The sequence below is a fragment of the Fusarium sambucinum genome, chromosome III, assembly GCF_050947815.1.
Source record: "Fusarium sambucinum isolate potato_lamoka chromosome III, whole genome shotgun sequence".
NCBI lineage: Eukaryota > Fungi > Ascomycota > Sordariomycetes > Hypocreales > Nectriaceae > Fusarium > Fusarium sambucinum.
Window position 1 is genome coordinate 4,317,806 of NC_139292.1, and position 14,059 is coordinate 4,331,864.

At 48.6% G+C, this 14,059-nt stretch overlaps 3 protein-coding genes across 3 annotated transcripts; 1 reads left to right on the forward strand and 2 right to left on the reverse strand.

Annotated features, from left to right (window-relative positions):
- Positions 1-1,676: 1,676 nt before the first annotated feature.
- FSST1_011630 (acid phosphatase DET1) lies at positions 1,677-3,273 on the forward strand (the record flags this gene model as incomplete). The annotated part of the gene is made up of 3 exons (XM_083234780.1): positions 1,677-1,731; positions 1,800-2,255; positions 2,309-3,273. 3 exons carry the CDS (start codon positions 1,677-1,679, stop codon positions 3,271-3,273), a joined length of 1,476 nt encoding a protein of 491 aa, XP_083081326.1.
- Positions 3,274-3,903: 630 nt separating this feature from the next.
- Positions 3,904-5,122, reverse strand: FSST1_011631 (uncharacterized protein; the record flags this gene model as incomplete). Its single annotated transcript, XM_083234781.1, has 3 exons — positions 3,904-4,458; positions 4,509-4,798; positions 5,017-5,122. 3 exons carry the CDS (start codon positions 5,120-5,122, stop codon positions 3,904-3,906), a joined length of 951 nt encoding a protein of 316 aa, XP_083081327.1.
- A 2,144-nt stretch (positions 5,123-7,266) lies between these two features.
- FSST1_011632 (putative histidine kinase HHK2p) lies at positions 7,267-13,322 on the reverse strand (the record flags this gene model as incomplete). Its single annotated transcript, XM_083234782.1, has 2 exons — positions 7,267-7,485; positions 7,545-13,322. The coding sequence occupies 2 exons, from the start codon at positions 13,320-13,322 to the stop codon at positions 7,267-7,269; spliced, it is 5,997 nt and encodes a 1,998-aa protein (XP_083081328.1).
- Positions 13,323-14,059: the final 737 nt, after the last annotated feature.

Sequence of the window (14,059 nt, forward strand, 5' to 3'; positions counted from 1 at the left end):
GGTTGTTATCGAAAGACAAAGATCATCACTGCAAGCATGATGGAGAAGAGGAAAATGCTAGACAAAGCTCAAAAGGGTCTCGGTCGTTTATGGATTTAGCCAAAGACAAAGCACAGTATGTGAGTCGCAATCGGTGATTGATGGCGCTTCCCGTTGCAGATCATATCACCTTGCCGTAGAGATACGCTGTTGGTGTCATTGTCAAGTGATCAGATGCATACAGATTTGACATGGTGAAGCTGTAGATCCAACAGTCACGACAAAGTGCATAGGCAAGGGTAATTAACCGTAGGTAGGATTATGAATAAAAACACCACGAGATGCAATGATAACTACCGAGACGGGAGGCCCGATAATAAACAAGTTGAAAAAACAAGAACGGGTTAAAATGGATGCATAAGAATGAGAAGGATGTGAACTGGAATGTCCTGACGTTGTCTGCTCAAAACGGCCAGAATTACTGTATCTGGCTCTGCAGATCTTTAGGATTGGTCGAACCAACAGACAGTCCCCTCCCAGATTGTCAGATTCTTGACATCTTGACAAGGGGACATGTAGAAATCATATGATTTTGAGATAAGGAACGAACCAACGGATATTCTCTGCCGTCTGCAAACCCAACGGGCCAACACATCAAAACACTGAATCGTATCAGCGGACTTGGACCGCCATATGATTTTGTGAGTCAATTCAACAAGATCGTGTTTAACCTTAAGGTGCATTAACCATGATTAGGTAGCAAACCCGTTTGCGGGACTAGATCGTGTCATGGGGGGAGCTTCACCCTTGGAAACCCTGATGGTAGCAGGGATTCAAGGAGATTTGTTTGAGACTAGCTCTTCTCTCAGGGACCGTCATGGGCTGTTGTCTTTTTTAAGATTGTTTTTGGCTATTCTGTGTGATCATCAGTTTCATTGAGAGACCAATTGCTATTGGACAATTCGCCTGCGCTTGGAGGGCGACTGAGAAGCTGTTTTTGTGCTTGTCTCGACAGATGGCGGGGCGGCTCCGGCCCCAAGGAGGGGTGGTACCTGCTTCAGATGTAGAACACCCTGCCTGAGTCAAGTATCTTTTGTCTTCTGGGCTGAGGCGGTGGTGGGGATATCCCGGCACTGTATATTCTTAGTGTCTTTTTGGCGGGGCGGTTTTTTGTCGGAAACATGGCTGATGGTTGCGTTGTGTTGCACTTGCCCTCACTCCCGGTCTAGACTTGTCTCGTGAGCCAACGAGGGGCAATGATTACCATACCTTTCTTTGCCTTGTACTTTAGACAAGCAAGCCTCATTAAGGAAATCTATCAAGTAAAAAAGACGTCGTATGTTCCTTTCTTTTTAATAGGGAGCTACTTTGCTTCTCTACACTTTCCATCCTCTTCTTTCTTCTCATAATCACTGACTCTTGCCCGCTGCACCTAGCTTACCAATTACAAGCCTACCAACAGCACATAGATAGGTACTGCCTAACTTACTCCGCTACATTCTATCCCGTCCTATCTCGGACCTTCACCCGTTAAACCGACACAACCTTGAAACCTAGACTTGACATACTCAACAACCAAGTCTTCCAACGCCTCGTTCGAATATTTTTGACCTTTCAAGATACCAACTTGGACTTCCATCATAATTACCACACTAAATCAATCAACCTCGATATTTTGACATCATATCTGAAACATCATGACAAAACCACGGTTGATCATCTTGGTTCGCCACGGCCAGTCTGAAGGCAACAGTACGTTATTCCCAACACCAGTCCCTTTCTTTTCTGTTCCACAAACAAACATACTTATCAATACCCAGAGAACCGCGAAATCCATCAGACCGTCCCCGATCACCGAGTCAAACTCACATCAGAAGGCTGGAGCCAAGCCCACGATGCCGGACGCCGACTCCGAAGCCTTCTTCGACCTGATGATACTCTTCAATTCTTCACCTCTCCCTACCGCCGAACTCGAGAGACCACAGAGGGAATCCTGGAAACCCTGACCTCTGACGAAGACTCTCCATCACCTTTCCGCCGAAATAACATCAAGGTGTACGAAGAACCTCGACTACGCGAGCAGGACTTTGGCAACTTCCAGCCATGCAGTGCGGAGATGGAGCGTATGTGGCAGGAGAGGGCTGACTACGGCCACTTTTTCTACCGCATACCCAATGGCGAGAGTGCTGCTGATGCTTACGACCGTGTTAGTGGCTTCAACGAGAGCTTGTGGCGGCAGTTCGGTGAAGATGATTTCCCCAGTGTTTGCGTTTTAGGTGCGTGGTCATGTATTGTTTGCTTTGCCCATTTTGCTAACAAGGTTATTCAGTCACTCATGGTCTCATGTCCCGTGTCTTTCTCATGAAGTGGTATCATTTCACCGTTGAATATTTTGAAGACCTCCGCAATATAAATCACTGCGAGTTCCTTATTATGCGCAAACAGGAGAACCAGAAATACCTTCTTGAGAACAAACTACGAACATGGTCTGATCTACGACGAGAGCGAAAAGACAAGAAAGAAAAAGATGATGACAAAGATTGCTCCAAGCTGCCACGTACCAAGACTTTTGTCGTGACACGTCGTTGGGGTGGATGTCCCAATGGCTGTGATCACGGCCGTGGCTATGCCAAGCGCGAGGATCTAGAGGTGATGCGAAAAAAGGACCATGAGAATGGTGGTCCCGCACCTTATGGAGAGTCCGCATGTGCGGATGAGATCGTCACAACAATCATTAACCGGAAGCAAAAGTCTCGAGGCGACCGCGTCGAAAGCAAGGGTGAGAGTGACACCCCTGTGATCCCCGATGATGATGATGATGGTCCTGAGATCGACATCTCCTCAAACCATGAAGGCAAATCTGTTTCTGACATCAACGACACTCCTTCAGTCATTTCCTCCAGCGAATACATCCAGTCTCCCTACCTGCATATCGGTCGCGATGGGGGCGGTAGCTACTCGGGCCACACCTCCGCTGCCGAGACGGACAACGACTCGTCGGAGGATGAGAACATCAGCTTACACCGAATCGCCTCCTTGAACGCCCACCAAAACAAGAATGCCGGCGACCAAAACGACACGCCCATATGCAACCACCAGAAACCTCTCCTCAAAGCTGGCCCCGAGCGTTTGACCTACACGAGCGATAAAGACTGCACGGATGATTCATATGTTCGATCCAACCGACTTGGTGATGCCTCTACTGACACTTCCCTTGATGGCGACGCCGATCATCTTGATGATTTGGACCATGCAGAGAAAGAGGATCGCAGCATTCGTGGAAGCGTGTATTGATTATAATCTTACCCGGATGACCTCACTCTCTTATGATTTGGATTTCACGAAAAACAGCGGATACCAGCCCGCCTCGCGGGGCAAATTGTTTTGATGATATTCATAACTTTACTCTAATGACGCATGACTTTATTTTATTTTATTGGAACGGATTACGGAAAAGCAATGGATAGAATGACTGACTGTGCTGGCATGGTTTTTTTTTTTTTTTTTTGTGGAAATTGAAGTTTTGCTATCTCTGGAGGACTTGATGGCATTTATTATGGTATCACATAATAACACTTTTGTTCCTCATCTTTATTCCTTTTTAAATGGACCGTGATATGATTTGGCATGACTTTGTGAGGCGCAGGACGTTTGGTGTCACATCTTGGCGAAATATTGTGTAATTAATGTTGTGAAAGGCACTGCCGCTGAGCACGAGGCAAAAAACGCTGTGCCCAGTTTCTACTTTGTGGCTTTGTACATGCCGAATTCAGCCTAACTGTTGTACAGGCGTGACATAGAGCTACTTTTGTACATGTTAAGATTTGTCCTAACCTTTGTTTTTTTCTCGTATACTTGGATGGTCATATACGTAGGCCCCTTAGTTAGATCTGGCTGATCCCAGTCCTATAGCTAGCTCTCGCTTTAAGTCTCTTCGTCTTGATCATAATATTGATCTTCGTCTTCCTCATTCAAACAATGTACCATTCTCACATCGTTGGGATACATGTCAACTAAGATCTGCCATATTCGTCTTCTATTGGTGAAACCCAGCGGAACAGTTAAGCCAACTGTTTGGTAGCTCCATGGATTCTCCAGCTCGTCATCGTCATCGTCATCGTCATCGGAGACAAAGATGGGAACCTCGGACAGGACTTGCTTGGCAAGCTTTTCCCAATTCCACTCAAATGAACCGGATACGGCTTCTTGTTCTTTTGCCTCGATAATGTCTTTCTCGAGATCTCGTAGGAAGGGAATTTGAAACATAATGTCTTTCCAACGGGATTGGGGCATGAGATAGGTGCACTCTAGAGATGTGCAGCCCTCTATCAGAAAAGAAGTGATGGTTTCTTTGATCTTGGGAGGTAGGTTGTTGAGACTGGTGTTAAATTGTTTGTGAGTTGACGAGGGTTCTACCCGCTCAAGATTTGACACAAGTGCTTCTGTCAAGTGAGGTATGTCGAGAGGGTTATAATTCCACTGTTCTCTGTGTTAGTAGTGGTGCGGTTCATCTTGTGTTCAAGACTTACCCATTCCTGTGACCAATCATCAAGGACAGACTCCTCGGTACAAATAGCTTGCCAGGGGATATGATACCTTTCGGCCCCCAACTCGATGGGCTCACCTGGTTTGTTATTAGGAACATGAGGAAGACACAACGGGACAAGAGTCCCCTCGTCAGGAGCCTTGACACATCGTCGATCAAGCGTCATCCATAGATCGGCCACAGTTTTAATCTCGCTCGCAGGCGTATTCGTAGCTTTCCTCGCCAGGGTCTCGCAGGCAGCGTGGAGGCAAAGATACCAGCGTGGTCCATCATCTAGATCATAGCCTGGATGCTACTCAGGAATATTCTCGATCTGAATATTGACTTTGAGGCCAGTTGAAGAGATGGCGGCTTGGCCACGGCTGTATACACGAGCCTTCTGGACATTGGCGTTTTCTTCAGGAATGGCGGTAGACGTGGGCCCTTTCCCTCCGCTGGCTAGGTCGGACCTGAAAGGAGGATATGGTCTTCTCTCCATTTGAAAGGGTTACAATCTGGGAGCGTATTTTTATTTGTATCTGTAGGTGAGTAGGAAGGAGAGTGTTCCCATAGTTGAATGGCGCAGATCATGCAGACGCCTTCTGCGACTTGGGCCATATTGATGATTTGTTTTAACTAAGAGAAAACAGTGGATGACAAGATAAAAGGAAGTTTTAGAAATGATTTCTCTTTTCTTCTACTCAACCGCAAATGCGAGCTTGGGTAATGGCCCCTCACTTGAAGCTATGACTTGATTAGCTTTGGACCCTGAATATCTCGAATGTGACTAGAATTGCTTAGTTACTATTAGGCTTGTTTTCCTTACTGACACGAAAACAAAAGACTCTTTGTCAAGGGTTCTTCCCGTCATCACAGACTACGCTGAGAGCAAGGCTAGAGTCAGAGTTGTATCACCAAAATATGTAGGACTCTATGATGTGAATTTGGTGAAGGCTCAAAGATTGTGAGTGATCATGCAGCACAGTCAGCGTTGAAATGAAACATGCCCTTATTTCCAAATGTGGATATTATGAGTTGAAACTCAGTCTTATGACTGGTTCGTCAGTGATACGACATAGTCGTGTAAGACGTTGAACGGTTCGTTTCTCTCTCCCATTCTTGAGGATATATCGTTACACAGCTGAAGATATCTCATGGCTGTGGCTCTATGTTTAGTGAACAAAATTTTATTCCAACTTTGCATAGTCAATGATTTCAGATGGATGATTGATTGATGATATTCGTATATATAACAGAAGGAGAATAGTCATGTTCATTCTATTCATATCTTCACAGGCACCGTCTTTCGTTGAAAACATTCTATTTACTCTTTGATTTTGAGATTCTCTTTTTCTTTTCTTACTTGGTGGTGCTAGATCAGCTGTCATAGCTGGACCATGTAAGCCATCACCTCCATCTTCATCTACAGACCAAGCCGGTTATGCCTCTGCAGCTTCTAAATATGAGATATATAGCACAGCCTCTGTTGCTACCCCAGCGACTGGATATCAAAACCCTAAAGTTGCTGAGCCTCATGAGCTTCCCAAGTTCTCTTTCCGTTTTATTCCAAGTGTTTCACCAGGCCGTCGTTCTTGTTCTTCCCCTGAGACTCGTGAGGATAAAGAACCTGATGGCGAAAATGAAGATAAGAGCTCCAAGATGGCGTGCACTGATATCATCACTGCTAACGATTGTCTTGTGTATTGTCCCACGCAGGACTCTAACGGTAAAGCAGAATGCACCGCAGCTTGTACGAGGACACAAACAGGGTGTAACGTCTCAGGTATCACGGCCACTACGTCTGCTGAGGATTGCAGTGTTACAGAGGTAGGCGGTTCTTACACTACTTGCCAGAAGGATGTATTCTTTATTAGCGGCAATGAAGAAGTCGAGTTTATCGAGATGATTGGTGAATTTTGAGCTTTTTTTTATATTTCAAATGTTGGCTTTCGATCGAAAAGCTAGTAGCTAAAGTGTAAGAGTCTAGCTGACATGTAACTGTCAAACAAGGTCGGATAGATTTAAATCTTGGTCTATCCAGTTCATCCTCGTGCACGTCTATAAGAACCACCTCTTCTTTGTCAACAATATCAACAGAAAGAAGTCAAGTTTATACCCTTACGACTCATCCCGTCCCTTTACCCTCAACCCAACACACACACACACGAAGGTGGTGGCAAGATAACCAATATAATGCACATTAAACAAACACCATAACACCGCACCCAGTCTTCTGAATCCCCTCCCAGACCTTCACAAGCCCTTCAACTCGGATGAGAGAAGACCAAGAAGAAAAAGAATCGAAAAGAAAAAAGTAAAAATAAACAAAAAGGCTCAAAAAAGACCACGGGCACCGATTAATTGAACTGCCTTGAGCCCTACAGAAAACCATGTAGAGTCGCCAACGCCTTGAAGAAGAAAAATGTCCCGTAGTATGCAGAAAACAGTTTTCCGACCAAAGCGGGAAACTCGTTTTTGATGTAAAGAATCATATAAACTGGATCGAATAACAGCACCGCGATCAAGTCATATACAGAGCCTAGAGTCACTTCTAACTCTGCAATGCCACCGCAAGAATCGTACTCGATTAAGGACACTTGAGACAAGTGTTCGTTGCATATTTCCAACCAATATCATTAAATATTGTCGGAGAAGTTGTGGACCGTCGTATAGTAGTGTGAAGAAGCAAAGCAGCCGGTAGATACTACAGCCTTCCATCATGTGCGGTCGGGGAAGAATAGTCCGAGCGGGTTCCGTCGTAATCAGAAGAACGTGGACATGGCTCTGCTGAGATCGATAAAGTCAACAGGTTTCGCGACATAATCACTGAATCCTGCCGCAGCGCATTTTTCCTGAACGTCTGACATGACATTGGCCGATAAGGCGATGATTGGCATTGGGGAATAACGGTTGGCAGCTTCCCACTGACGAATCTCACGACACGCCTGGTAACCATCCTTTCGGGGCATATGGAGATCACACTAGAGAAGTACATGTTAGCAGTCGCTAGAGGTTGTGAGTTTATAATGAATCCACATACCAGGATAAGGGAATAGTGCTTGTGAGGCTTTGACAAAACCATGGTGGTACACTCGGCGCCGTCAACGGCGATCTCGACATCCACGCCGATCTTCTTGAGGAACTTCATCAAAACCTTTTGGTTAACAGGGTTGTCCTCAACCAATAGCACTTGGTAGCCCTTGTTGCCCATACGCCGTTCAATCTCCTGGTAGCTAGCCTTCTGATTCTCGACCATTTGTTGAGCTGTAGACCGGTTGCGATCTATGCTGAGGTCGCGCATCTTGTTCGGGTCGAAAATGACAGCAAATCTGGATGGTTTCACAGGCTTATAGATAAATGTCACCAGGTTGTCCGAAAGGAGCTGGGCATACTTGGTGCCGGCAGCCAGTTTGATAACTGCCTGCCGTTGCACAGAATCCGACAAGACGAGAATAGTCGTCTTGTCGATGCTCTGCGTCTTTGTGATATCGTCCATTAATCCAATGATGGCCTCGGGCGACGGGAGATTGATAACAATGTGTGTAAACTTGATAGGGTCTTCTCCACTGATCAATGTCTGCGCCTCCTTTACACTTGCCAAAGCTGTGATCTGGTGGGGGACATCCTTCGGTAGAGTCATCTCGATGTGCTGAGTAGTAGCTTCGCGGCTGTGAAACTGGGGACAGATGATGAGGATTGAGTACATGGGAGGGCGGAAGTCCTCGGGTGATCCAACACTAGGTAGAAGGTGAGTGCCAGGAGAGCTGCGTCCTGAGGGCATCTCCAGCTTCATCTGGGATAAATCTTGTCCACTAGCCTTGGCTGCTTCACTAAAGCGGGCCAGACCTCCGGTGACAGATGTTGCAGACGACCGGTCGGTAACTTGCGACTTTGTTGAGCGAACAGATGGGTTAGAGCTGCCAACCGAAAGACCTCCAGGTGACGTAAATTCGGAGGTAGTCCCTCCAGGGCTGGCAATCTCGACGCTGCGCAAATGCTTCGGTGGCGGCAGGGGTTTGATGCTATTCGGAACATTATCCACCACCTCAGGTCTTGGCGTGTAAGCGCCAGTAGGCGGAGGGCTGTCAGGCAAGTTGGGGTGGTCTTCAGCTGTAGGAAGACCGAATCGTGCTGTAAAGGTGAAAGTCGATCCTTTGCCAGGTGTAGCTCGGCCCGTCATGTTACCACCGTGCAACTCGGCCAGTTGCCGTGAAATAACGAGACCAAGACCACTGCCACCGTGCTGGCGGGTGCTGCTTCCGTCAATCTGACTAAATGGTTTGAAAATCAAGTCGGCTTCTTCCTTGGAGAATCCACGTCCCGTGTCGGTGACAGAGAACTCGAGCATGATCTCGTTGTCATCAACATTGGAACCCTCTGCCGTGTACACGCGGCACCGACTGAAGACCTCACCTTCGGAAGTGAACTTGATAGCATTACCAGTGACGTTGAGCAAAACTTGGCGAATTCGAACCTTGTCGCCTTTGACCCACGCAGGAACGTCTGCCTCCACGAGATAATTAAGCTCCAGCCGCTTAGCGATGGCCATGGTTGAAACAAGCTCGTTGACGTCCTCAATCATAGAACGGGTGTGGAACCACTCGTGTTTCAACTTCATCATACCAGCGTCAACCTTGGATAGATCAAGAATGTCGTTGATGATCATGATCAAACTATTGGCACTCGTCTGGATCGTGTTGGTGTAATCAAGTTGCTCTTCGTTCAAGGTAGTGTCCTGTAAGAAGCTGACCATACCAGATATTCCAATCAATGGAGTGCGAATTTCATGGGACATATTGCTGAGAAATCGTCCCTTGGTCTCCATAGCTTCTTTGAGCTTTGTCTCGAGCAGCTTGTGGTCGTTAATGTCTGTCGCCGATCCGAAATATGAGCTGGCACCACTGCCAAAATCAATTGTGTCAATCTCAACACAACGAATCAAGTGCCAGCGGTATTCTCCAGTCTTCGACAATAGGCGGACCTCGGTCGTATACGAAACTCGACCAGCACTGTCAGTCGCCACTTTGATGATGCCTTTTCGAGCCAGTTCGGTCAAGTCTGCAGTAGGCCACTCATAAGCTGAACTACTACTGGAGCTGTTGTGGCGAGATAACACCTGTTGTGCACCGCGCATAGGTGAATCTTGCGGGGTACGGGTTCTGGACGCCTGTATGGTACTAGTTGACGCAGCTTCAGAATGTAGAGATCCTTGCCAATATGCACTGCTCTGTCCCTCGCGCCTTTGTCCGCCTGGCGTTGGAGGCTGAGTTGTGGGAATGCGACATTTGGCAAGATCATCAGGGTGTACAAAATCCATAAAACCCAGGCCGAGTGAGTCCGAAAAGCTTTGGCCAGTGTAAGACAGCCATTGTTCGTTGGCAAAGGTGATTCCTTCGTCCTCGGTCGCCGTAAAAATGATTTGTGGAATAAGGTTGGCGAGTAATCGATGTTTAGCTTCGGACGCTTCGATTTCTTCCTGCCGGGCAGCTTTGAGCTCAGCAATATGTTGATCATGAATGTCCATGTAAGATCCGAGAAATTGCATTATGACCCCCCTCTTGTCTTTTGAGGCAACAGCCCGAGCATAAAACCACCTATATGCGCCATCAAATCTCTTGATCCGGACCGTCCTTGAGAATTGCTCTCCTGTGCGAATAGAGTGGCCCCAGGCCTTTAGATATTCGTCCCGGTCATCGGGATGAAGACTTCCCCAAGGGTCTGCGGCGAGATCGACTGCTGTTTGGCCCCGGTAAGAGAGGTAACGGCTGTTGACCCAGACAATTTCCCCAGTCTGAGGTAGTGAAACAAATACGTGAGCGGGTAACGAGTCTAATATTAGTCCCTTTAGTCTGTCAGATGGTGGTGGCATATCGACAGCTGTAGTAGTCAACGAGCCACTTCGAGAAGGCGCGCTGATAGGTGTCGGCCGGGCCGAAAGCGTGGAACTGGGTGGGAGAGATTGAAAAGTTGAAGCAAAATCTGCACCATACGAGTGAAGCATGCTGTGTCCTTGGCGATTACCGCGTCCAGTCTTAAGATTGTCAGCCAAGTTCTCAGCTGAATTGTCATCGTTGACGGGATGCAGAGCATCTTTACTGACATCAGGAGCGTCTCCTTGTGAAGGCCTTTTTGCCGAATCGGCAGTCGATTCATTGGAAGAAGTGCGAGCTGTCATGTTGTCGACAGGTAGGCTCTGGTCCGAACCCTCCTGCGAAAGAGAAAGGCCGCCGAGACGAGCGCTTCGCCTCTCGGCGGGCGAGGTTTCTTTCGAGCTTGTTCTTATTCGTGGGGTGCCTGTACCGCCAAATGTCTCGTGTCGTGTGGGCAGTGGCCTCTGTCTGGAAGTGAAGTAACTCTCTCCCTGGGGTGTGGCCGCAGGACTCGAGGTCGGCGGTGGCCGCTTCTCAGAAACAAAGCCGCCAGACCCTTGATCCCACCCGGGCGTTCCCAAAGGAGATCCCGTAGCACTCTTAGAGACTCCTGAATAATCACTTGGGCTTGTCATACTGCCAGCCAGTGACTGGTGGGGTACGATTTCGTCGGCAGTAAGATAAGCCATGTTTTCTAAAGGACGTCCATCGTGTGCGACCGCTCCAAACCCAGCCGTTTGTGGTCGTTTCCGCTGCAAACCCGCTAGTTCGGTCTCGAGGTTGCTGTAGTGTCGGCACAGTGAGAAAGTTGTGGCCATGTGAGGCGCGAGGTGTTCGAGGGAGTGCTTCAAGTTCGATGGGTAAGGTATAATGGGGCTGAGGATCGACAGGATTGCAATAGGTGCTGACTTGTCTCTCTTCAAGCTGTCTGGTGTATTGCGACCACCTTCCTCGCTCGGGGCAGAAATATTTTCGCTCTTGGTGCGAGAGTGAGACTTTTGCTCCATCAAAGTGCTGTCAAGTTTGAAGGTTCGAGTTGGTTTCGAAAGGAGGACGTGAGAAAGCGGAATATGTAGAACCGTCCATGAATTATCCACACCGATGGCTTCGGGTGGACGCATCCCTGTGTAGTCTTCTGTGCCGGTATCTGGATTAAAAGAGTCTTCATCTACCATAGCATCTGTGAAAAACGGGTTCTCTTTCGGATCGGCCCGCACAGCGGGAGACGGGGCCGGCGATTGTGACCAAGGAGATGGTGGCGCCTGTTCGAACTCTTCGTACTTTGGAGTGGGAGGCCGAGGTAAGTCCTCTTCTAGTCGGCCTTCCAAGCGCGAGGCTATCGACTTTGCCCTGTCAGCGGCTGAATGGGTCTTGCTGCGAGATGGTACACGGGAGGAGCCAGCTGAATTGAATATCGATGACAGTTTCGAAAACGAATCGGACCGCGGTCTAGAAAGGCTCTTGGGGGCGTTCGAAGAAGTTTCTTGCGCAGTAGGCTTTGGTTTCTTTGAAGGCTCAGCGAGAGCTTCATCGGCGAGATAAGGATATGATCTAGTAAGTGCAATGGCTCTTCCACGCTCGAGTACACGCATAACTCCGCTGTGGTCGATGAGAGGATCTGCCTCATAATCAAGAGCCTGTAACACAGGCAAAACACGTCCCTGGCCATCCTTCTCTCCAATGAGTGGCTCTTCCCAGCTTGGGATTTGTTGTTCGATGGCGTCATGTTCGTCAAGTGCCGTCTTGTTCAGTTTGGCGAAATCAGTATAGGCCTCCCTGGAGGTACGGCCTGTAGGATAATTACTTTGGCTCCTTGCCAAGAATGCAGGCCTGTGAGCCTGTGCGTTAGGTTGGGCCCGAGATGTTTCCCTTTTCTCTTCGTACGTTGTAAATGAATGCCGGCTGGAAAGGCCAGGACGCGCAGCAGAATTAGCATGCAGGGTATCATCAGCAACCGACGGCGCGGCGATTGACCCAGGTCCGGATCTATCATAATCGCTGTTGCTCAGGCCAATGCTGCTGGAGTGTTTGGCAGCCATGTACCCAAGACTTAAATCATCCTCCCTGTGTTGGTTGAAAGTGGCCTTTTGGCCCCAAGGGACATTTTCGATGTCTGTTGAATCAGCGGGAATGGCTAATGTTACACGTTCGGCTTTATACACATCTCTCATAATTTGAACGACATTCGACCACCAAGCATCCAGGCCAGGTTCAGCCGCGAGCATTAAAGAAAGATCATAAAGGTTAGGGTTAGGAAAATCGGGATTTTGCGGATGTGGTGACATCGCGGATGGGTTGAATGTGAAATTGGACGCTGGAGTCGAAGTGCTTGAGACAAGTTTGTCCTGAGCACCCATGCCCAAGCCTTCGAAAGAGCCATAACTGAAAGATCGAGGGGCGCCTGTTGGTGAGAGGGTGGTAAAGGGTCTATGCAAATACGGCGGTACGAAACCGGAAGGCGCCATGCGAGGGAATGGATAGGATGGGGTACCTGCAATAGGCCCTGGAGTAGGGGCGCCTCGAACGGTGGTGTTTGATTCGGTTGAAGTTGTCATGAGAGCTGATGTCTGAAGCGGTGAACTGGCAAGACCTTCTTCGGGGATTGGAGAAACCCTGATCTTTTCGTTTGGGCTCGCCATCAGACCTCTAGCTGACATTTCACGACGCTCCAGATCGCGGGCGAGTTTTTCTCGGTATTCGTTGAGCTGCTTCTGTGAGGAAACTTGAGCCTGAGACGCAGTAGCACCAAAGCCTGCACGCCGAGGACTCAATGCATTCGTTCCAGCAAAGGCAGTCGATGTATTGGCAGCGCTACCCGGATCCTTTACAGCAGAAACGGTACTCTGGTCGGTGGAGTCTCCTATCATGTTGTTGTGCACGCGGGGCTGTTTGGATTGAGCCTCAAGGGGCGAGTTTAAAGGGTGGCTCGGGTGGCGATCCGTCGTCATTGCGGCACGCGCGATTGGTGTCGCAGTCGCATCTATAGTCGATTTCGATATCAATTCCGGCATCAGACGTCCATTTCTATTAGCATATGCTGGTATTTTCTCATCTAGAGGAAAAGGCGACAGGACTGGCGGGCGAGTCGATAAATCGTGTTGACGCGATGGTGACGGTATTAAGAATAAGTCGTCGCCAACCGGCGAGGTGGCTCTTTGCATGCCTTACGGGAGAAGGAGTCGTCGAAGTACCAGGTGCCGAATCCTTCTCGCCGGCAGGAAGCGTGGTGTTGAGTACGATTCGCGATTTTAAGTATGTCAAATCAAGCAGCGGCGGTGGAGGGGGGGCAAAGATAGAGCTTTGTTCTCTCTAACCCCAGACCAAGAATGGCAGTACGATAACAGTAGCAACGGTCTGTGTAAATCCCGACACCAGTTGGTCGACCCGAGATATGTCAACGACCCTGTACGGAGGTCAAGATAGTGTAGGGCCCAGGATCGGAGGAGAGGTTCCAGCAACGGGGCAGCGAGCGGGCAGCGCAACGCAACACACGAGGTTTGAGAGTGGAAAATTGGGGGTTAACCACACCGCGGTGTAGTGTGCCTTTCTGTCTGTCTTGGTCTTCCTGGTGCGGAGAGCGAAATGGCAGCGGTGGTAGCGGTAGAGAGGTGGACTGGACTGGACTGGCCTGGCCTGGCTAGTGAGATAGAGACTGGAGACTCTTTGAGAATCGACTTGGAGGTGG